At 33.5% G+C, this 24898-nt stretch overlaps 1 protein-coding gene across 2 annotated transcripts in view; it reads left to right on the top strand.

The window, feature by feature from the left end:
* LOC125055470 (rho guanine nucleotide exchange factor 11) overlaps nt 1–24898 on the top strand; it is a 137465-nt gene that overhangs the window by 79325 nt on the left and 33242 nt on the right. For both annotated transcript variants that reach the window (XM_047657933.1, XM_047657932.1), the window contains exons 22-23: nt 23456–23558; nt 24407–24535. In XM_047657933.1, the coding sequence (XP_047513889.1) occupies nt 23456–23558; nt 24407–24535 (232 nt within the window). The remainder of the gene's footprint in view (nt 1–23455; nt 23559–24406; nt 24536–24898) is intronic.

Genomic DNA, 24898 nt, shown 5'->3' with positions numbered 1-24898 from the left:
CGGCCGGACCAAAACGAGTAATTTTTATTTATTTTTGAAAGATTAGAAAAAATAAAAATTTTGTTAATTTGTACTAAAGTTTTAACAAAAAAGCGAACAGCCCGGGGCAGCTAGTATATAATAAATACATCTGTCAACTATATTTTCGCTTCTTTGCAAACGATATAGACTTGTTAATTTGTTAGTAGATATTGTTTAAGCAGTATTGTTATACCAGCAGGTGTTATACGAAGGGCAGTGTAATGTAGACAGGTGGGCATACAGGAAGGAGACTCCCGGTAGCCTAGAAGCAAGGTCGAAATATTTGTTACATTCGAGGTCATTAATCGGGCACTGTAATTAATCTACAAACCTAATTCATTTATTAAGTCGCTTTATCAAAATAGATATGTCTAATAAAACCTAAATTTTGTAGATTTTTTTTATTAAGTCCTGTAAACATATATATTACTAGCAGACAGGCCAAGCGTTGCTGTGGCTAAGGTTTTTGTTAAATTACATAGTAGCAAACTATTCAAGGGAATCGGTAGGAGAACACCAGTCATGGGGACCACCATGCTTTTTTGGTGGTTATGTAGTAAGCTAGCATTAAATTGTAGCTTATGTGAAACTTTGGTACTTTCAACACAGCGCCATCTGTTAGAATTGTGACTATCAAATAATAAACAAATATTTTGCAATAAAATAATATTGCGGGTATAAATTGAGATGTAAGCTAGTTTGATTGATATCGGTTTAAGAGTCCATAGCGGACAAACAACGTGACACGTAATTTATATTGTATATTAAGATATAGGTACAGATGCCCAACCGCGCGAGTGTCGCCGCCTTTATACAATTTTTAGTTTTGGCTCCTATTGTTTTATGGCCCACTTATCCTAAGTAATCTCTAAAAATGTCTTGTAAGAATTTGTTACAATACAATCAAAATGTTTTGAAAATAGTTTTGTTACTATCAGCGTGGTTTGTTCGATAATACATTACATAATGTAAAGACCGTCTGCTTTTACGTTATCATCTCAAAGAGAACATTTCAATTGCCCCGAAGGTCGCTTAGCCATGTGTTTCATATTATAACTAACATTTGAACTGAACATATATTCTTCAATTCATAGTTTAGCATTTGTACCGCATTCAAAGTAATGGTAACGTGAGTTTTATTTAAATTTTTAATCTATATAAATAAAAATTAATCGTAAAATATGTTGCGAAACTCGAAGACTGGACCAATTCGAGTTTTGTTTTAATTTATTGAACTGTGAGGAAGGTTTTTATGAAGAGAAAAAATTCAAAAGATAAATTAAAAATTTTGTGTTATTTAGTACAACAGTCTCTATGGGGTAGCACAGTACAATATTCCATATATTGGTATGTAGCTACTAAAAAAGGTAGGCTAAGTAGAAAACACATTAGGGCATTCCGGGGGCAGATTACCATAAAAATTAGACACCCGGTGTAATTTGTATCTTGTAATATGAAGGAACGAGAAATAAAAATGTTTATGTGTACGAAAATCAATACAAGTTCATTAATTTTTGCTTGGTTATTTATATTGTATTTGTGTAATCGAAGCTTAGTAATACACCTGTTTCAAGCATAAGAAAAATTTCTGCGGCTGATTCTCAGCTATTTACATTAGCCAAAAAAATTTAGCTTTTCCATTTTTAGGTAATGATTTAGCTATATTTGACTATGATCTCACTATTTATAATTAATTTTTAAACCTACGTCAACAGTCTTGTATTCAGTCAGTTTAATAATAGTACATAAGATAACATTAACATAATAATGTAGGATATGCTTTACATAACACGCTTAGAATGTCCGGGCATTTATCTAAACATACAATGCTGAATTATGAATCATTTCCTATTTAAATAAAACCACACTAGGTAAAACTATTAATAATTAATAATGACTATAGTTCATAATAACTTCTTTAATAGTAATAAAAATATTATTTTCTCTTTCTTTTCTAGTATATCTTCCTATTTTTATTAAATTACGTATATTTGTTACGTAAACGAAGTTACACGGATAATGTCCTTCATCCGAAATTATGAAGAGCAAGTTCAATAGTATATTATTTTTATATGTTTAAAACTTACAACATATTCTGACCTATCGGCGCAAGCGTAGGGTGTGGATAAATTCTTTGAATCGTGTCGTGTACAATACGCATATTGTCACGTTCCAGGCTAGTGTGGCAGTGGCCTCAAATAGAAGTATACCCACGGCTAAGGATACCAAATATTTGTTACTAGCTTTTAATTTAATATACCAGGCCCTGCCTTATATAGGAATTTATACACTTAATACTGCTTCAAGTTTGCATGCATCACCTTGATGGCTGGAAGTTTTCCATGGTCCGCTTCACAACTCACAAGGCATTTTCTTTTGCGCACTAGCGAACTGTGGAATCGATTCCCGGTGGGTCTTCTCTGGGACATAGGACCTCCAATTGTTTAAAAAAGAGTACCCTCTATAACCGGCAACACACCCATTAAATGTTCATGAAGGGCAGGGCTGTTGATGGATGCCCTTTTGGCCCTACAAACAAAAAAGTGTAGAAGTTTTGATCGCCTACATTTTTGACAACAGTAAAACAGACGCAAGAAAATGTTTTCTGATAGGTATGGAAATAATTTTATAGCGATGATACAGAACTTTATTTATTCTCACAATTCTGTATTTTTTATAAAAGTAAGATGTCAGGTTATAAGTCCTTCAAAGGTGTAAAGTTTTAATTTAGCTTAATGCTATTACGTTTTTCAACTTCCTATTATAAATAACGTTTTGTGTGTTAATGATATCATCACTTGGGCGACGTCCAATAGTACCTGTGCGTACTGCGTGATTTGTAAACAAATCTCGCTTCACAAAAAGGGCAACACCATGACTTCCGGTTGAAAAAGATGGGGACTCCGAAACTAATAAAGTTTTGAACTAATATGAAAGTCTGATTAAGCAAAATAAAATACTTACTTATAAAATCGAATTAAAAAGTGTAACATGGTATATATTAATTAGGTTTCACTGGTTATATTAATCGATGGGCTGAAAAGTTAGTAGGCTAACATAGAAAAAATATTAATTTTGTTGATAGAATTTCATTTGATTATTCAATATATCCTTCGAGAGCGATACAACGATTATAGCGGTCATACATTTCGATACCATTTTTATAGTACGATTTCAAATTGAGGCTAAAGACAAATCTTAAATAAACTATAAATTTATATATAATAAATAAACTATAAAATAGGCTTCATCGCAAAGTTAAAGCACCTATATAAGAGGGTTGCTAGACTATAGCGTACCTACCATAAGTTGTGAAGGCTTAGTCACGTCGAACATCATTATATTGCAATTAATAATAATGATTCCTCTGGTGGTACCAGTAGCCCAGTACGTTCCCAGCGAAAATTCATCCGTATTAATTATTAATTACATATTTGTATTGATCTATTCCTTTTTTAAAGCACAGTTGTTTGTGGAATTCTATGTAATTTCATTTCAAAGGGAGTTCTATTTTTACCGTTTCCTTCCTTTAGCGTCGGATTTCATTTCATAGGAAGCCGAACTGACTCTAATGTTACTGGCTATTTTGAACTGAACGACTAATTAGGGATAATGAACGTTTGGGACAGGGGAATGGGTCTCAGCTGGGAGTTATTTGATGACATAAATGGATTTGTACTCAACATTAGAGTTTGTAACTTAATTGATGAATACTCATAATTTTTACTCTATATGACTCACTTGAGAGGGCGGAGTTTAGTGTCCCTTATTTTTTTATTATCAGCTGTTAATCTCCATGCAATATTTGTAAACCAATTGTTAAAGTTACCAGATATAAAACGCTGTGTGAAGCAATAATTAACAAAAATGGTCTCAAAATATTTTCTAAACAACTTTGATAAAGTGAGAACAGATTTTTTTTCACACAATTATCTATCTTATTCTTGACCACAAATGATTAAAAGGAATTGTTGCAGTTTTTAGCCATACCCAAATTTTTTGCTACAATAAATCACTCTCTTTCTAAATTGATCAATCAATCTTTAACATTTTTCCTTGCCCATATTGATTTAAACTCACTGCATATGAATCACTAGTTGTTCAGGATAAGAAATGTCAGTTGATCAGACGACAGCGGATATCTTTTGTACATTAATGATCTCATTCGAGACGTTTGATAATAATAAAAATGATAATTATTTATTTTTATACCCTCTTGATTAAAAGTTCAATGTTATCACCTTTTGGTTTTGCAAGTTACATAAACGCAAAGTAGAACACTGAACATCGCCATATTCATATAGAACAACAAAATTGTTTTAAAACATTTATTTTTGGTGTAAAATAAAGATATTTAACATGAAATTATGTAACAGTTGGTATTAAAAATAACCTCGATCATTGTTTTAACTAGGTAAATTATCGGCAGTTTCAATACGATACACCTATAAGGTCTACTAATTATAATGAAAACCTGATAATTCAACGGATTACTAAAGATTAATTGTACGCTACGTTTTTATGAGTATTTTTTTTGGACGAAACAGCCATCTGGAAAGTTATATTTGCAATAGGTATCTACAGTATGGAAGGTAATTAATACGTGACTTGGTAGTTGATAATAAAACAAACATTAGACATAGACATAACATTTATTACACACACACACCCAGAAACACACAAAATAATAATATTCAAAAAAGGAATCAGGTATATTTTAAGTGTGAAAAATATATGTGCGTTGTGGTTGTAACTGGCCCTGGCTCAGCATTATGCTGTGGAGCAGACGTGTTCCACAGCGCTGGTCATTCTGCCAGAGACTACAACAGTTAGCGCCTCAGAGGCAAAAAAGGGGAAAAAATAAAGGTAATAATAATAATAGTAGAAAAAAAATAATAGTTAAAATTTACAGTGGAAGCAAAGAAGTCTTTGAAAGATTTGTGTGCAAAAGTATATATAAATAAAGAAGAATAATTACTACTACTACATTACGAATCTTTTATTATTTTAATAGAAACCAAAAAAATATGAGAAATCTGATCATTGGATACGAACCCATTTTAAGCAAGGTGTAGCTGAAATTCTTCATGTGCGAATGTTCGGCCTTAAAACAGTCAAATCTTATTTGCGCTTAGCCGGTAGTTGTGTAATAGATAAATGGCACGGAAGTTTCCGTACATCCGACAGAACTCCGTTCAAAGTTATCTAGTTGACCTGGTAGCTCCCTGTTTTATCACTTTTGTAGCCGTAGTCATGTTGGTGTGGTGAATGATCAGAAATTACTACAATTTCTTACACCTTCCTGAAGATTTGATACCTAAATAATAATAATAAATACCGTTTATTTCCCATCTTTACAGATACATTTTTTTCTCGTTATTCGATATCCTAACTTCCTTCAGTATCATTGATCGGAACCCCTTCACGGGTAAAGATCTCCTCCAGCTTTTTTCAAATATCTCTATCCATGACACTCTTTCTCCATTCGGTTCCTGCTAACGCATCTATATCTTCTATCCTTTTTCTAAGGGCGGCCTCTTCTACTTCTTCCCCTTGGTCCTGTCCATATAGTTGTCCTTAAAGTCCACATTTTATCTGTGAATCTTGCTATATGCCCCGCCCATTGCCACTTCTGGTTTTGAACGATTGATGCCTAGAAAAGTATTTAATCTTTATCGAAAACCTTTTAAGTAATCTGAAAGCGATGCAAAACTGTATGTTGGCTATATATTCAAAATAATCGCTGAGAATAAATCAACTATGATCTTTTCAGATATAAATGGATGCCAAAGTCATACAGTCATTTGTTTTTGTGACCAAAATAACCAGTACGAAACGTGATTGTGCGATTGTGTGTTAACTTATCGGATGCAGTGTTCAATTGTGACAAAAGTGAAAAATACAAGTGATTTTAATGTGAAGTCAAGAGAACTAGTGATTAACATATTAGTTTAAAACGTTTATATGGTCAGTATGATGTGGTTTAAACGGGACCCGAAGGTCCCAGAAAAAGTGGAGAATGGTTTGAACAGACTTCGACGTAAGAAACCGTCGGTTCTTAAACCAACTCGCGAGTCGAGCGAGAGAGAAACATCTACGGAGAGTGATAAGGAAAGACGTCGATATTCTGATATATTAGATATGAAAGTGTCTATGGGTATGTATTAATTGCACGCAGGGGTCTCCAGTTCAATATGGTTAGTTTGAGCTCTAAAATCTAATATTAAAAAAAAAACACCGTAGCTTAATATTTTCCCCACAGTAGTTTCTGCGGTTAACGACAACTTCTATTCTGAAGTGGAGACACCTTGTATATAAATTTGATTATTTTGAGGTTTTAGACGTTCTTATGCCACTAATATATTTGCAAATGTATAAATGAATAATAAAAAATGTTGAATCATTAACATAGAAGTCTGGTCCAGATATTAATTCGAGTTTCAATGTCATGGTGTCAGCGTGTCTGATGTCTGAATTCGCACCTAGATACATTTTAATCACATGCTTATGATATGATTAATTTGCTAATGAACTGGACGATGAAATATATTAAAATCAAGTATAAATCGACATATACTTATCAATAAAACTCTTAAAGAAATTTATCAAACACTTGACAATTCATAAATCATCTCCATAAATTTAAATATTTATTATTTTAGTAAAGTAATTGCGATTAAAGAAGAATCATCTTACACCGTTATTTAAACATAAGATGTCTCAAGATATTTCGCTTGTAATTTAGTTTCTCCCAAGCGAAACAGCAGGCATCGTCTGTGCCGCGTCTGTAAAAACTCGGGGTTATTGACCTTTGTTTGGAGTTTAATTGAAATTAAGTTAAAACTTAGTGGACCCTCGGTAAGGTATCAATAAAAAATTTTATTGGACAAATAAAATAAGTACCAGTCCGATAAGATTGCAGCTTAATCAAGTATCTAAAGCAGTCACATCTTATTTAAGGACTTTAATGGCATTTGCAAATTTCACAAATATTAAAGAAGATTATGTTTAGAAAACACTAAAAGTAATATTTGTAAAAAGTTATATATCTCTGTTCACTGGTTCATCTTATCAGTTCTTATCGAGAACGGAACATTACATAGAATATATTATGTAATTCCAATATTATGACTATGATGAATATTATGATTCAAATTAGACATTTGGCTTGCAAAATATAAATAAAAAGCCGAGAGCCTTCTGAACATACCACTAAATAATTCGGTATTAAGATTGTATTGAATTACTTTCAATAGGACAAAACACTTTATTATTAGGTGAAAAGCCTTCAAACGAAAATTGTGTTTTGCTGGGCTATTGGAGGTGTGTGATTTACAAGATTTACAACTATGAAAACAGATCATAGATAAATAAAATCTGGAAATACGCAATAAATTTGAGGCTTTGCGTGAGATAATAAAAATATATACGTTTAACCTAATTTACCGACCCTCCTGGGCTACAATTTAGGTTAATTACTAGTAATTTATGAGAGGTATTTAAAAACTAGCAAATTTTATATACGTTGCTTTAAATATAAAAAAAATACCACGTTAAAAGGCTTGTATTATTTTAATAAAGGTCTGTCCTAATTTTAGTTTTCTATATCAAAATATTTTTTTATACCTATCAAAATTTATCAAAATATGTACTCAGTAATGCTTTTTTATTAGAATTTATTGTTTTAGGATTGCTAACGTAATGTGTCCATTCATGCATACAAAGCAATCGATATTAAAGTGATGTTGTAATCGGTCATCTTTCGATGATATTCATTCAGAACGGGTTTAGATACTCGTAATTGGGTTTCGTAATTACTCACTCATTAATATTTAAATACATTACCAAAACTAGAAGAGAAAGCACAGCGCTTTCGCGATTACAAAACTGTTACTTTGCTTACATGGTGAACCTTTTTTGTCGCTAATCTCTAGAAAGCTTATTGTATGTTAATAACGATTTTACAAAGTTTTTAAATAATCTGTTTAAAGTGGGCTAGTTAACACCTAGTTTGTACAATTAACAAATCACTTAAAAACCTCACGAGAAACAATAGAGTTTTCATAATAGGAATCATTTAATAATTTCGTACAAAATTCTATAATTACAGACTTTGAAATACATTGCGAGCTATTTATTTTGCATCACACCTACGTAGTTACAATACGTAGAACTCTGTATTTTTACATGACTCAAGTGCAAATTATGTCATCAATAATTATAACGCATTTATAGCTTATCTTGTAATCACAATAAGATGGCTATAGCTTTTTATAAAGCTAATGTTATTCTTCGTGTAATTATTTTATAATGACATAATCACCATCATTTAAAAATCATCATTTTAAATCATGTTATTACACTTTTTGTACTAGTTTGCTTAATGTGATAATAACGTACATTGTCCTTCAATGCTTTTTATAATGAGTTTTTAAGCTAAATTTTAAATAAATTCATTTATGGAACTAAGTGGCATATGAACGTCTTAGAAACCTTTCAATTATCTTATGACTGTTAATAATACATAAAATAATACATTCTTAGAACGACGAGATGAAAGCGACGAATCCCTGTACGAATCGGCGGATTGTCAAAGTGACGTCATCTCTGCGAGTGATGACGCACTTCCCAGGCTTGGAAAAACTCCTACAATGAGTAAGGAATCCTTAAAACTGGCCGTCACAGACGAAGAGGGCGAAACCAGAATAAAAAAGGGTCATAGAAAAACAATGTCTCTTTCTAATCCTCTTGAAATTGTTAAAACCCTTGGAGATGAATGGTTTGATCATAAAAAGGAAGAGAAAAACTGTGATAGAAAGAAGTCCAGAGAAAGTCTTTGGAGCGAAGAAGATTCTTTACACGGTTCACATATTAAACTGGATAATAGAAAGAACAGTAAGAAAGAAGATAAGAATGAGGCAAAAGATGCTAAGCGAAAAAGTAGTAAAGGTTCTTCTGTATCAAGTTTTAATTTTCTGCGTCGCAAAAAGACTCCAACGTCAATGAAACCCGTTGAAGACGTCGTAGAAGTTGATGGAACTATTTCACCAGATGAAATTCTTAAGACCAAACTATTTTTAGAAGAAGAGAAGAGGTTTGCTTCTATATCTGAAGCGGTACCAGTTGAATCAGATTCTGAAGATGAAGTTCCTACAAAGAAGGTTGAGCACAGGAGAAGGTTAAGCCGTCAAACTTCAAGAAGCAAGAGTAAAGTGCGAGGCAAAAGTCAATCTGTCAAAGTGAATACATTAAGGAAGTCCCATAGTGGAACGTTGAAAAAGGCTAAGAAAAAAAGTATAAAGGCGCCTATGAATAGGAGTCGGCAGGCGAGTATAGCAGAACCAAGTCCGATTGTTAAGAAGAAAAATTCGGATACTTCAAAGCCGAATTCGTGGCTCTTCAGTAACCGAGGTAAGTTCAATTTGGGTTATTTTATTTATATATAGCGACCGAATATAATTCTACAAATTATTGTTTAGATCGCGCTTGATAACATCCAACCATCTGAATTTTAAAGAAAATAACTGTTAATCTCACTAAGTAATTAAAAGTGGCTTTTACCGTTACGAAATTATTTTGTTGAATATTTTTTATAAATATATTACGCACTGTTTAATATTTACCTGTTAAAAGGTAAAAAAATAATCCGTTAAAAACTCAAGGCGAGCAACGATCAGGGTGATGATTTAAGACATGTTTTGGAGTCTTAACGATGATAATACTGTCTGTTACAAGATTTACACTTTAAACATGATCTCAGAGTTAAGAGTTTATTCTGAACACACAACGAACATAAAGAGTCATTAATTATTTAAAGATAACGTAAATTGCAACAAGAGTATGTATAATATATTTACAGTAGTTAAAACAGTGAATTATTCTTGTTCGTGCTACCCAATGCTTTTGAACAAAGTATGCTTCTTTTTCATATCCGAGGTGGATATGCAATTGCGCATCCCCCAAAAGTTTCAAGGGTATGTGTGGGACTCGATACACACCAGAATCTCTGCTAATCAGAGACTGGGTAAGCAATACCCACTAAAAACACCGCGGGTAGTTTCTACACTGCCGCGTTAGAGACGCTTCGGCTCTTGCAATCTACCGGGTTCGCTCTCATATTCTAAAACCTCCGCTGCAGTACACATAGGAGGTAGGATATCTTCTCCTATTTACTTCGCGTCTTCTAACCCTACGATTCGTCCTAGACCGCTCCCTCTCGTTCTGCTGTCTCCTTCTGTATCATTACTTGCTTACGGCATATACCACTGTATTCCATATCACTGCCGACCATTTTTCCGATAACACATGGCAGAGCAAGGTTATGCACTACAGACAAGGATTTTAACGGGGCTAGACTAGACCTCAATAGGCCTATCGTATTAGGAACCCGGTAAAAAAAATTCAGGTTATGTAGATCTATTATCGTACGTTAGTTTTAATGTCGTCGATGCCATTGAAACGCCGTAATCCTTAGGACCTATTGATAAATTATATTTTCTAAACGTAATTGGACGTAAGTTACTTTCGTTAATCTCAGCTTGACCTTATGTACCAGTTCGCCTTGTAGGGCCTATCTCATCCGCGTTTGAGCTGACGTGCGCGCTTAGATATGTAGCTAATGGTATGATTGTCGTAATCTTATTAGAATTTTTTAATGGCCACCTTCTCGTAGATGATTTAATGCGGTCCTTCTTGTCTTCTTTCGTCTACATTATATTCCACTTCATACACTTCCCAATAAAATTTCTTTTTTGAAATAGTAATGTAATTTTTGAAAGCAGTGTTGGTCTAGTGGCTTCAGCGTGCGACTCTCATCCCTGAGGTCGTACGTTCGATCCACGGCTGTGCACCAATGGACTTTCTTTCTATGTGCGTTTACATTCGCTCGAACGGTGAAGGAAAACATCGTGAGGAAACCGACATGTCTTAGACCCAAAAAGTCGACGGCGCGTGTCAGGCACTGGAGGCTGATCACTTACTTGTCTGTGAGATTGAAAAATGATCAGGAAACAGATTCAGAAATCTGAGGCCTAACCTAAAAGAGGTTGTAGCGCCACCGATTTTTTTTTTAGTTCTTTTCTCTGTTTTAAACAAACAAAGCTTTCGGCTTCGCTAGGTTCAATTAAATTTTAAAAACAATAAAATATTAATACGTACAGTCAGTAGCAATTTAATTTGATCGTATATATTATATTACTAGGTTTTGTGGTTAAACCTTAAAGCCTAATAGAATCGGCACATCAAAAACGAAACAAAGCCATACGTTATAGTCACATTGATATGCTCTCCTACATATCTGTCCTAGATTCCCATTGATATGTCAAAGAAGATGGATCGCTGATGCTAATGCTCTTATACAGAGTGACCGGGTTTCTCGTTAACTCTTTTTTCTCTTTGTAATGCTATTTAAACTTTTTCTATGACATTATTTTTGGTGATGTTTTCGAATCCACGATAATATTTATTATTCCAAATGGATTAGTTTTTTGATTCAAGCTAAAGTGACACTTTGGCAGTTTATTTGACCGTACATGGAGATATCTCTATTACTCACATTGTACAGAACATCTGGATAAATATCATTGTTAAATTGTTGGGTGTTTAACCTGTATTTTATTTAAATCGCCACCTGCATTACCAATTGCGTCAAATAAACGTTAATAAATTTTTAATGCCATCGTGAACATTGATCGTTAATGAACCGTTTCGCGTTGCTTTGAATGTTATGTACGTCGATTTTATTATTGACGAGATTTATATTCAGCGCACGAGTTCTGGCTTAGTCATCGAATTTACTTTGATGATCTTCGACGTTAGAAGAAACTAATTTATTTCAAACTGCTACATTTTTACAAAGGCTGGCAGCGTAATCGCGAGCCCTCCGGCCTAAGGTGTCCAGCGTTTGAATGGACAGTGTTTTACATCAGGTGAGCCTCCTGCCCGTTTGCACACAGCGGTTTTCGCATCGGCGGTCGCTCTCAAATCAGTCGTAAAGCAGTCATTTTATGATTTGGCATTCTGATAAACAATAAACTATGCCGCCGATGCGAAAACCGCTGTGTGAGTTCGAAAAGTGAGTTACAGAATCGCAGGGCTGTTCTAAATTTAAAAAAAAAAAATACGAATAGTTACAAAGGTAACCCAGACTTATAGTAGGAAGTAATTATAATTTTATTAAGGTAGATTTGACTGTTTGTATGGCCTTTGAATGTATGTAATGTTTAAAAATAATTCGCAGAAGAGTAGCACGATTGTCCATATCATTATTCGGAATGGTTAGTGCAGTGACCACAAGCTGTTGAGGTCACCACATCTGACCTTGTCTCTCGATAAACACACCTTTTTGTGTTCCATTTTCCTTGTATAATTTGGCTTAAGATATACACAAATTTGTTTTCTTGATAGCTTGCATCAATTCTAATAATTTTAATGTTGATCCTTTGTAATTTATGTCCTGTATTTGTTTTTAGAATGCTTATCATTCTGAAGTCTAAATAATCACCAGGGAAGAAGCGGTGACATGAATCACAAGCAAGGATTGCTATTTATACTCGCTTCCCGTCGCGTGTTGATGAAGCGATGTGGGACTCATGCGCAGCCGAAATGTATGCTTCCGGTGCGCGGTTCTATGCTAACTTGTTTAAGCTGCGTCTGTTGTTTACTTTTAAATTGTCTTGATTATTATTTAAGTGTTTTACGTGATATTTAGTTATACGACATGGTTACTTAAAGTGGGCAATTTGTAAATAATTTACGTATACGACACATCTCTGGGCTGGTGCTCCCAAATACTAGCTTCTTCCTTTTGACCAAATTCAGAGAAGGGCTTGTCGAATTGTCAATCTCCATTGAGTCTCTTTGCGTTTTCTACAAAGTGTACTATGGTGAGTGTTCTGAAGTTTTGTTTGGGTTGATCCCTCCTGCCTAGTTTCAACACCGTACGAGCGGTATCAATTTAAAATTTCCATCAGCATCACCTTGATTTGATGGCTGGCAGTCTTCCACAGTTCGTTTAACAAGGCACTTTCTTTTGCGAACTAGTGAACTGTGGAATCGACTCCCGGTTGGGGTCTTTCATGAGAGATACGACCTTTATTTTATTTAGAGTATACCTACTCCTCCCTCAAAGGCCGGCAACGCAAAATATGCCGCGATGACTGCCTTTTTTGGGCGTCCCGTTGGCCCTTATTATATATTTAAAAAAAAGTTGAAAATTGCTTCTAAGCGGGGACTAGCCTTAGATCAAGCTTGTCACATCCATTTAATGAATAAAGCTGTATTATTATTAAAATATTTCAATGGCAATCTAAGTACATACTCCTATTTGTTCTCATAACACTAAAGATGAATGTGTAAGATTAAGTTTTTTAAAGAAACTTATTTACGTAATGATCACATAACATTAGGGCAATTAATTCTTCAAAGAAACATACATATGCTCACATAAAATGTTACGCATTTAAAATTTACAATATCAGCGTTACGATCAAGTTATTAATTCGCTGAGATGCGCCGTGTTTCGTCGAATTGATGTCGATCGCCCTGCTTGCGGACTCATATTTATTGCAATTTTATTGTGTCCGAATTAGCGAGATTACGGGGGATAACGGGCTACGTGTTAGGACCTAAATCTATTGTTTTTTGTTTGCACATTGTACCACATTGAAGTAAAATTTTGCGTTATAAACGTAAGTGTCTCTCCCTCACTAAACAACAAGAATAAAACAATTCATATTTACCTGTTAAATTTTTTTTTTTTGATATTAGAGTTTTGTATGTGATTTGTAAGTGTCAAGTTGATTAAATGTATGCCGTGAAGTTATTATGATATGTATTTGAATGTGAAACTTCTGTCTTATATGAGAAAATACTACCGATACAGTAGCAAAAAAAAAATCAAACATATTTTCTAGTTAAATGACATATTTGTATTTCAATCGTTGCCATTAAACTACTCGATTGTTTGCCACTCAGGACAGTATGGAGCTTGCGTGGTGCGAGTGAACTGTTATCGCGATTCGCACATTTCATGATGTGCTGCCGTCTTTAGGACGTTGCCCCCCACTGGGATGTGCTACAAATGTGCTCTTTTTACTTCATAATATGTCAACCCATATACGTCGCCACGTGTCCGAAAGAAATATTTACTTTACGATTATTTAGAGAGGTACCATTATTATACGCCGCCGACTTCTTGCGACAAAGATATACTTAGTGCTTAAACGATACACTAATTTCATAAATCGTGGACAAATTAAATCCTTAATAAACCCTTATTATAAATATTCGAATTCCTGAAATGAATTATTATAATTGACGTCAATGAGCAAAATACTAAGTTATTGGAGCAAATAAATTTAGGTTACGGCGATGCATTGCAGTGCACTCTGAATATTATGTTTGTAAACACGATTTCCTGTTGAAACAATAACTATATGCTAAACGGGTCCCGTTCTTGGGTTATGGTCGTGAAAGACAATGTAGGCGCTTTGTTGACAGTATTAGGCGTTGAATAAAAATACCATTTGGCCATATTTTTAAATATCTATTTATAAAATTATTCAAATAAAAACGCTGTTTATCTTACATATATGGCTCAGTCTAAACTATACCACACTGAGAGAAGTAATTTGTTTGTTACACTTTTTTAGTTTACTTTTAGATATAATCTTCGAGATTTCTAATTTGTCTTAGTTTAATAGAAAAATTCAGCATTCTGTTGTATATTTCCGCGTTAAGTAAAAGGAAAAAGTTGCGTTTATAAACTTTGGATTTAGTAATATGTATTTGATATTAATTCGTGACAAAACAGCAATATGGTTTTGTGATAACAATAAGATCTTTTTCAGAACGCAAAGATTATTTTAGTTCTCAAAAAGAAAGAGAGAGAACTTTTATAAAAAACGTAGATAAAGTTTAGTTTAAGTCTTGTGTATAAAATTATACTCAATTGCTTAATAAGAAAATCCATATTTTGCATGTTTATGAAGAATCGAATTAGGGTCGATGACCGAAGCACAGTTGAGGGTGACGCTCGCGTGACTCATCATTTTTGGTGCATCAATTAATGAGCTTTTTTTGCTCCCATGTGACGTAATGGGGAAACCGGTAGAGAAATTGATTTACCCTCACATTTCTTTTATTTATAGGATATTTAAGGGAATTTATTCTGGAATTAAATAACAGTTAAAACTGCATATGGGTCGTTCTTCTTTTAAACCTACAATTTGATAAAGCTTTAGCTCAATTTTTAAAATAAAAATATAAAGCTTTCTTGTCAGTTTATATATATATTCTGATAGCAGATTTTCTATTCTATTGGAAAACGTGGTTTGCCGAGATGTTTACAGATTTTTGTACGATTTTCTAGGCCTGAAAGAAAAATTCGACAAAAAAATTTACTATTTCGGCACGAAATCTTTTATTTTATTCTATCGAATACTCTTTGTCAAATAACTTGTACTTTTGTAATACATTAATTAACTAAATGAGCTTTTAGAAAACATATTAATATAATACATTTGTATGTATAAAATATGTTTTATTCGTGACCTAATATCACTCCGTCACATTTTCTGCTAATATAAATGTATTTTTTGCTATAAATCAATTTTTACGATCATTTAAAATTAAATACCAATATCACAGATAGCAATATAATCAAATAATATAAATATAAATTTTAAATGTTGCACTAGTCATAACAAAATATATAAAAGACAAAAATAGTTTTCCTATCAGGAGACAACATCGTGACGGAGTTTGATATTCTAGGGGATACCAGGCTGCGTTTTGGTATAAAACAGGTTTATTTATCTAAAATAATTTATTTTGTTATACATCTTTTCAGTCTTCATCATTGTCATATAAAATAACATGAGATCGAACTTAGATAATTATTGAAATCACATTTGAGAACCTTTAGAATAAGAGATTCATATTTTAGTAAATTAAATGACTACTCATTCGCTTAAGGTAATTAAAGTCTAGTATAGCTTGACATCAAATTAACGTTTCCAAAAACATAAAATAAAATAATCATTAAGCCATTGATAGAAAGTCTTATTTTTCGAATATTGATAGTGGCTCTTCGAACTAGAAATATTACAATATACAATTAAATTGTGACTTAGGTACACTACCTAATTTAATGGACATAAATTGTATATTTAAAAATAAGTATGTATTGACAAAGGATAGGTTCCGCCTACCTAATTATTATTTACAACAGATAGCTACTATGCTATCTTACTTTTTATTTACAACTAAAGCTAAACATTTAGCTTTTCAGACAACTGCTTCTATTGAGCAGCTAGCTTTTGAGACAACTGCTTCTATTGAGCAGCTTAGCTTAAGAGAATGTAGTGATACTTGCAGTAGCACTTCATTAAGTATTAATAATTTAAATTAGATAGTGTGACAATAGAGGCAAACTCTAGCAATAATTTAGTACAACTCAGCTCAACACAAACATGTAATATTACTAACAACAACTGTTTAAACTTGATGCATCAAAACATGCAAGGTATGTTGGGCAAAGAATTAGAATTGGAGTTGTTTTTAAAATCAAGAAAAATTGATGTCCTATGCATTACCGAACATTGGCTTAGAGAATGCCAAATCATCTTTAACTTTGATCAGCACCAAGTTGCAAGTTCGTTTTGCAGATTGTCGGCGATTCATGGGGGCTCTTTGATTATTGTTAATAAAAATTTAAAGTATAAAGAGCGTAATGACATCGTGTGTCTGTCTGTAGAACACTCTTTGGAGGTAGCCTGTATAGAGATTGAGAATTGCATTATTTTAAGTGTTTATAGACCACCAAGTGCATCTTACGATTTTTTTGAAGCAAAGTTGGAGGACATTTTGTGTAAAGTTAGTTTTAAGAACAATAAGTATATTATTGTATGTGGTGACTTCAATATAAATTTATTAGAAAATACCTCCATTAGTAAAAAATTCAATCTGTTATTAAAATCTTACAATCTTGTTAACTTGTTTCTTGAGCCCACTAGAATTACAAACTCCACTGCTACATGTATAGATAATGTATTTACAGATGCAGAGGCAATGCAAACCTCAATTACAACTGATCTTAGCTCAGATCATTGTGGACAGTTAGTGGCGCTAAAATGTAAAGTGGTGAAACAAGTAAATAAGAGCAGTGTGTTTGTTCCAGTAAATAAAAAGCGAATGGTGAGATTTAGACATAATATAGGTAAACACCTACCTTTATTACCGGTAGGTACTACCGTTGATATACAATACAACAATCTAAGTGATTGTATTAATAAAGAGTTCAACACCATCTTTACCCCAAAGAAAGTCTCTCATTCGCAGTGTAAATCGTTTAGTGATTGGGCGACAGCGGGAATTTATAAAAGTAGACAACGGTTGTATGACCTTTACGCTGAAAAGTCATACAATCATAATGAAGAATTTATTCTTTATGTTCGAAATTATTCGAAATTATTTAAGAAAGTTTGTTACGCGGCCAAGTCCTTAAATATTAAAAACAAGATTAAAAATAGTAGCAATAAAACTAAAATGACTTGGAAGATAATTGATAGTGAAACTGGAAGAGTCAGGGATCGCAATCAAGACATCGAACTATGTGTCGATAACACTATAATCAAATCTAACGAAGAGATAGCGATTGTTTTTGATAAGTACTTTTCTGACATTCCAATTTCGACTACAAAGTCTCTTCAATCATCTCCCGCCCTCGCTGAATCGCTGCTCAAAGATAATGTAAACGAGTGCAAGGTCAGTTTTACATTCCGACCCATTGGTGCCGACGATATAGTGAGGATATTTAGAACCATAGATATTAAGAACACTACCGATCTTTGGGGTATTTCTGTAAAAATAATTAGTAGCATAATTGATGTAATTGCTCCCCATCTAGCTATAATTTTCAACAATTGTATTAAAAGTGGCGAGTTTCCCGATCTAATGAAACATAGTAAAGTCATTCCATTATTTAAAGCAGGTAGTATGTCCGACCCCAGTAACTTTAGACCGATTTCCGTACTACCTACTTGTAGTAAAATATTTGAAAAAATTATATTAAATCAACTGGTAAGTCATTTTAACGTAAACAAATTATTACATAATAATCAGTTCGGTTTTACCAAGGGTCGCTCGACAGCCGATGCCGGTGTTGAGTTATATAGATATATAATTAAGGCTTGGGAGGAGTCGCATGACGCTTTAGGTGTTTTCTGCGACTTATCCAAAGCATTTGATTGTGTCCAACACGAGACCTTAATCGGGAAACTCCGCCATTATGGCATCAAGAATACCGCACTGAATCTTCTGACTTCCTATTTACACGGAAGAACTCAGAAGGTTGAAGTGAATGGTAAGAGGTCCTCTGGGTCGGCAGTAGATATGGGGGTACCACAGGGCTCAATTCTTGGCCCTTTCCTCTTTCTTGTTTATATAAATGATCTACCTTTCATGGTAGAGAGAAAACATCAGATAGTTTTGTTTGCTGATGACACGTCCTTGATTTTTAAAATCAAACGACAAATAACAAATTTTGACGATGTGAACAATGCTCTGTCTTCGATTGTCCATTGGTTTAGTATGAATAACCTTCTACTTAATGCAAAAAAGACAAAATGCATTAAATTTTGTGCAAAAAATTCAAGGATTATGGATACTAGACCAATTATAAACGGTGAGGAATTGAATCTGGATGATACAACTGTATTTCTCGGAATCACCATGGATTCAAAACTTCAGTGGTCCCCTCATATTAACGGATTGGCGAAGAGACTTAGTTCTGCAGCCTACGCGGTTAAAAAAATTCGCTCTCTAACTGATGTCGATACAGCTAGACTTGTTTATTTTAGTTACTTTCATAGCTTAATGACTTATGGCTTATTATTATGGGGTCATGCTGCTGATGTCGAAACTATTTTCATCCTGCAGAAGAGGGCTATTCGTGCAATCTATAATTTAAAATGTAGGGAATCTCTTAGAGATAAATTCAAGGAAATTAATATACTTACCTTTCCCTCGCAATATATTTATGAAAATATTATGTATGTATACAAAAATAGTGATAAGTTTACTAGAATAGAACATACGCACAATGTTAATACACGGAACAAACGCAGGCTGCAATTTCCCCGTACTAGACTATCTAAAGTTAGTAATTCTTTTTTGGGGAAAGGGATACTCTTCTTTAATAAAATCCCAGAAGCTCTTTTATCACTGCCTTTCAATAAATTTAAGAAATCTATTAAAGAAAAGCTGTGTAAAAAGGCTTACTATAAAGTCAACGATTATCTAATTGATAAAAGGGCCTGGGACTAGTGCTAGACAGGCTACTTCTAATTAATTTGCGATATTTGTTATAAATAAGTGTTGTTTGATGATTTGCTGTTTTAAAAGAGTACCGAGAGTTTTTTACGCCGGCTTTTTCTCTCGGCCTACACCCTCTGTCTTCTTTGCCGATGAGTAGGGATGCCTTCAAATTTAATGACGTGGAATAAGTGATACATGTATCTTACGTTCCATAATAAACATATTTTATTTTTATATTTTTTATTTTATTGTCTCTTCCCTTTTTATTAACATTCGGAGCCTGGAGTGTTTGGTAAGAAGTACCGCAGACAGCAGTTTGATCAGTTGGATCTTTCGTTTTAAGCGTGGCTGGCTGATCTTCATTGGTTGATTCATCTGGGCTGGATTATGTATACATAATATCGTAAAATCTTTTTCGGGGCATTTTAAATGTGTTCATAATATTAGTGAGCATGAAATCTTCCACATCATGAATTATATCGTCTTCTTTTTCGTTAGATAAGAACACGCCCACAATATATATATATATATATATAGGCAGAGGCTGATAAATTTAGAATAAGACAACAACGTCGTAAGAACAGAATTGTTCACAGCAACAACTAAATACCCTATGGTTTAAGACGAGTTTCCGTGAACATTTGGTGGACTTGCTTTGTTCCTTTCAGGGGCACAATATTATTTGGAATCGATGTTGCTACCTTTTCTAAGTCTTAGTCTGTCAAAATGAACCGTTTAAATTTGCTGGCATCTTGAAAGTGGATAAGAATTGGAACATCTGCAATATAGTTTCCTCTACCTACTATGGCATCATCTTGGCGTTTCATTGTCCCTCCAACCATCAGAAGCTCCTTTTCCATACCCTGATTCAAAGAAGTTCCAGGATATTTGGCGAAACCCATAATCTTCGAAAAAATTGTTTGCCATTAGGTAAAAGTGTGACAGAGTTGACATGTGACGTAGGGGTAAAAACTTGTTGTTAAGTCGATAACATTTAAAAGCTGACATAGAATTTATAATTTACTCATTGACTACAAAATATTTCTTATAACGTAAGAGTAGACAACAAAAAGTAACAATAATAATTATATTTTGAATCCATTACTTACGTGACGAAGCGGTAGCCGAATAAAAACACACACCTTCTGTCACAGCTTTCGAGCGATTGACGCGCTGACTTTTGATCTCATAGGGGAAAGTGTACCAAGCTGGGGAAGGAGGTCTAAACCTTCAATCACAGGCCACAACGATGAGCGGCACAAACGCGTATTTCGAAGGACAACCCACGTGACAGAATTTACAAAATAAAACACCAGGCAGTAGGAGACAAGTATTTGATATTTTTTAAATATTTTATTAAAAGTGATAAAAAATAATGGTTGCTATTGCATGGTAGGCAATATATTTAGGAGCTCTAAGATATTTTTATGTTTTGTGTCATCATATAATTTTTTCGTAATATTATGGATTAAACGCAAGCTGAGGTAGCGGGAGACATAGGGAATTTGTATGAGATACACTTCTGTCACGCGGATTTACTACTTTGTCACGTACTTTTACAATTAAATTATTCAATATATTTGTTATTTGATCGTGCATAGCCATTATGCATATAGTACAGTGCATGTTGAAATACAATTAAGAAAAAAATAATAGTAATTTCCTTGTTTATTTTCTCACTGATTGGTGGAGACAACTAATTGTAGGTTAAAAAGAAGAATGACCCATATGTTTATGATATATACCAATAACAAAATGATATTTGCAAAGATTCACAAATTGATATTTTCCTCTCTGACAGCCTGCACTCAGACAATCCTTAAACCATTTTATAAACAACTAGCTGATCCGGCAAACGTCGTTTTGCCAGGTATATCATTTATAATAAAAATAGGGGTTGATCGTAGAGGGGTGAAAATTAGGGGTTGTATGTATTTTTTAATGCTGGTTCATAAATTTTTTTTTTAAATCCAAAACTTAAAAAAAAAATTTAGTGTGGACTACCCTTAACATTGAGGGGGATGAAAAATAGATGTTGTCCGATTCTCAGACATACCCAATATGCACAGTGCACACAAAATTTCATGAGAATTTTCCAAGCCGTTTCGGAGGAGTTTAACTACAAACACCGCGACACGAGAATTTTATATATTAGATTAAACAGTTATTTGTTAATTGTTTCTTACGTTTTGTGTATACCATAGATCTAGTAGAAAAGTGCTCTTCCTTAAATCAGTTGTTAACTGAATATCTTAACTAATTTTGCATCAATATTAAGATTTATTATCATAAAAAAATTCGACCATTTAATTAAGGGCGATTCCGAGTAGTTCTTAGTCTCACTTTAGTGAACCAATTAACTAAACTTTACCTCCAACCTACCAATCGATAATAATAGCTTTGAAGTTCAAAAGCAAGTGCATTTGTAACTTGAAGGTTTTCTTAATTCGCGACGCTTAGATCATCGCTATTTATTGTGTGTTTCATTACCGTGACATAAGTGACGATTTGAATACGCGGCTTTAAACATTTTGTTATTTCTTTTCCTCGTCATGATTTCACATTGTTTTTCTATTGCTTTTGACGTAATTTTAATATTTGTTAACCCTAGAAAGATAACGTTATTTTTTTGTACTGAAAAGATAAACATGCGCCTGAGAGGCGCACTATTTTAATAGCAGATTTTTTTAATGAATGTCAATTATTTTTATTTCATTCACTACTGTAAATTGTTGAATTATTAATAAGTAAATAAAATACATAAGTATTATCATAAATTTTTATTGAAAATATGAAAATTTGTAGGTATTTATAAACCCTTAACAAAAATTAGAAGTCTTCTGTACTTAGGTAGAAATTTTTAAAAATAGGTAATTTTTATAGTGTTATTTCTTAGTAATTAATTAATTATTATATAATCAGTCTCAATTTTAAAAAAATACTGGAAAAATCAACGGCTAAAGACAATTGTTGCAACCATCTTTTTTATGTTCTCCGCACACTGTCTTTTTACATATTGTGCAACTCATCTTGGACATTCTCTTCTTTTTTTTGTATATAAGCTACAGTAGGTACCGTCGAATTCTAGCTGGAGGTTCCTCATCAGCTTCTTCAGACATCTCTCGGTTAGTTTGTGGGAGGATATTCTCAATACTTTTTCTTGCATAATCTCGTCAGTTGTAAATATCTCAAAGCATGTAAGTGGTTCAAAAATATTTCGAGACATGCGACTAGGCCCTCTATTGGAATGAACTATATTGATCGCAGACGTTCTTCTGTTATTTTGTCCTTTAGCAGTAGCCCAAACATGCCTATTCTTGCCCCTGATCACATCATTAGGCGGCGTTGGTCATGTCCAGTATTTTCAGAGACATTCTGCGATGAAGGATCATTCGAATGTTCATAAATCATAGCTTCATCTACGTACTCATCATCAGTATCGCTTTGCACATTGTCTTCACTTACATGGTCCTCGATCTCACTGTCACTGCCGACATCTGCGCCTTCATCTTCTTCATTCAATAAAGAAATAATTTCTCTTTCATCCAACACTCTTCTGCTCGCCATGATGTTAAAACGCTCCTTAAAACAATTAATTACAATAAGTATTCACCAATAAAAAAAACCTACCTTTAAACTAACCGTACATTAGTAAAAAATTATAAAAACAAAATCACTATGAAAGTGGCGAAAGTTACACAAAAGATAAACATGCGCCTCCCGAGCGCAACGCATCGCTCTAACAGCAAAACTGTGGTACTTACCGAACAGAAGCAGTAGTCTCTCGGAAGTGATGACCAAGGATTGAATTGGCCCGGAAACACAAACTTGTATGCGCGTCGGTAACAAAATGGCAGCGAAATATATATTTCGCGGGCGCCTCTGAGGCGCACGTTATCTTTATAGGGTTAAGAGGAATTATTTTGAAATTTATCATATTTAATCCTTTTCCAATACAGACGAAGAGGTCCAATTGGTTACGGTTTTATAACTCTCTTTAGAATGTAAACCTACCCTATTCAACGATAGATGGCGCTGATTTTAATTTTACTAAAAAAATAATTCGTTACATTATATGTATGGTTATATATTAACATGTATGGTTGTGTGTTTCCAGGTGAATCAAGGCGTGAAGGCTCGACAGAGGAGCAATCGACTCCCGATATAGACAACGATGCTGGCGAAAGTAACGCCAAAGAAGTACCAGAGAAGGAACACAAGTACGTATTTATGCGCCACATCTGGCTTTCACGTAACCATTAAGCTGTAGAGTTCATGACGACCTTTTTCGAAGTATTAACTATATGTGATAGTTCATTATCGAAGAACGCTATAGTAAAACCAGACCACAACAGATATATAAGTTGGTCTGGGTCTAATCTATAATAATTATATGTCCAACTATTACTACTAACACTATCCCCTTTTTTATGACTAGTTTAGCTCATTCGTTGCTTGATTACACGCCATCTACCGATAAGTTTATTTAAGCGCATTTAGTTGTGAAATGTGGAGTTGGCGCTATTACTTAAAAGATGGCGTTCGCATTCAATCGATAAATCTGTCAAAAGTATTGTATTTTAGTCTTAAAAAGTTAAGACTTGCACGGGTTATGTGGTATACTCAGTTCTGCACCTGTTTTATTGATAATTTTTTAACCGCGAGTTTGTATTCAACAATCTTACTGAATATATTCACTATTTGCAAACATCCAGCGCCATCTAGTTTGTTAAAATGTAACTATTCATATATATATGGTATATAAAACTTCGAACATTTCGCGCAAATAATGTATATGGAAAACAGATAACCTCATATTGTTCGGCGCCTTGTTAATTGTTTTCCCCTCAAATCTCAAAAACACCCGCAAATTGCATTGCAACTCTTTAGTTTGTAAGAAATTTCAGACACCAAAGTTGTTAGCGGATTTTTGGGTTTTCATTCCTTTAGTTTATTATTTTCTAAACTAAAAATATAACTTATATTCTCTAAACTTGTTGAATTAAAATATTTGGTTTAAACTGCAGATTATATCAAAATACTTAATAATAAGTATTATATGTTATAGCTGGCGGGGCTCGAGTGCGACATCGCGCGGTGTTAACCGAGCGGAGAGTTGTCGCGAGCGTGACGCGCCTAGACGAGGCAAACATCGCAATGCATCTGATCCTAACCGTCTCACCGCACATCCTAACCAGTGAGTTTTTTCTTTACTATTTTTATATATCTGTAAAGCTTCTATAGTGTATTGACATTGGCGGGAATTTTTTGAAGAGCTTTTGTGAATAGGTTATTTTTGCAAATATATATTTCGACATTTAATAAAATTTAATAGACATCATTAATGTTAGCATCCGTTAATGAGTCTCTCGTTTCTTGTTAGTTAATATATATTTTATTGATTACAATCAAATATACAGTTTTCTTAACCTAATAAAAAAATTATTAAAAAGAAAATCAAAACAAATTTAAAAAGTTGAATCGGAATCTAATAAATTTTTTTCGTAAAACATTTTAGATTTGATAATATGTAAAATTACAATATACCTACCGTGAAATC

The sequence above is a fragment of the Pieris napi genome, chromosome 13 (assembly GCF_905475465.1).
Source record: "Pieris napi chromosome 13, ilPieNapi1.2, whole genome shotgun sequence".
In the NCBI taxonomy this organism is placed as follows: Eukaryota; Metazoa; Arthropoda; class Insecta; order Lepidoptera; family Pieridae; genus Pieris; species Pieris napi.
Note: the sequence above shows the minus strand (reverse complement) of the source record. Positions and strands in the feature narration are given on the sequence as shown.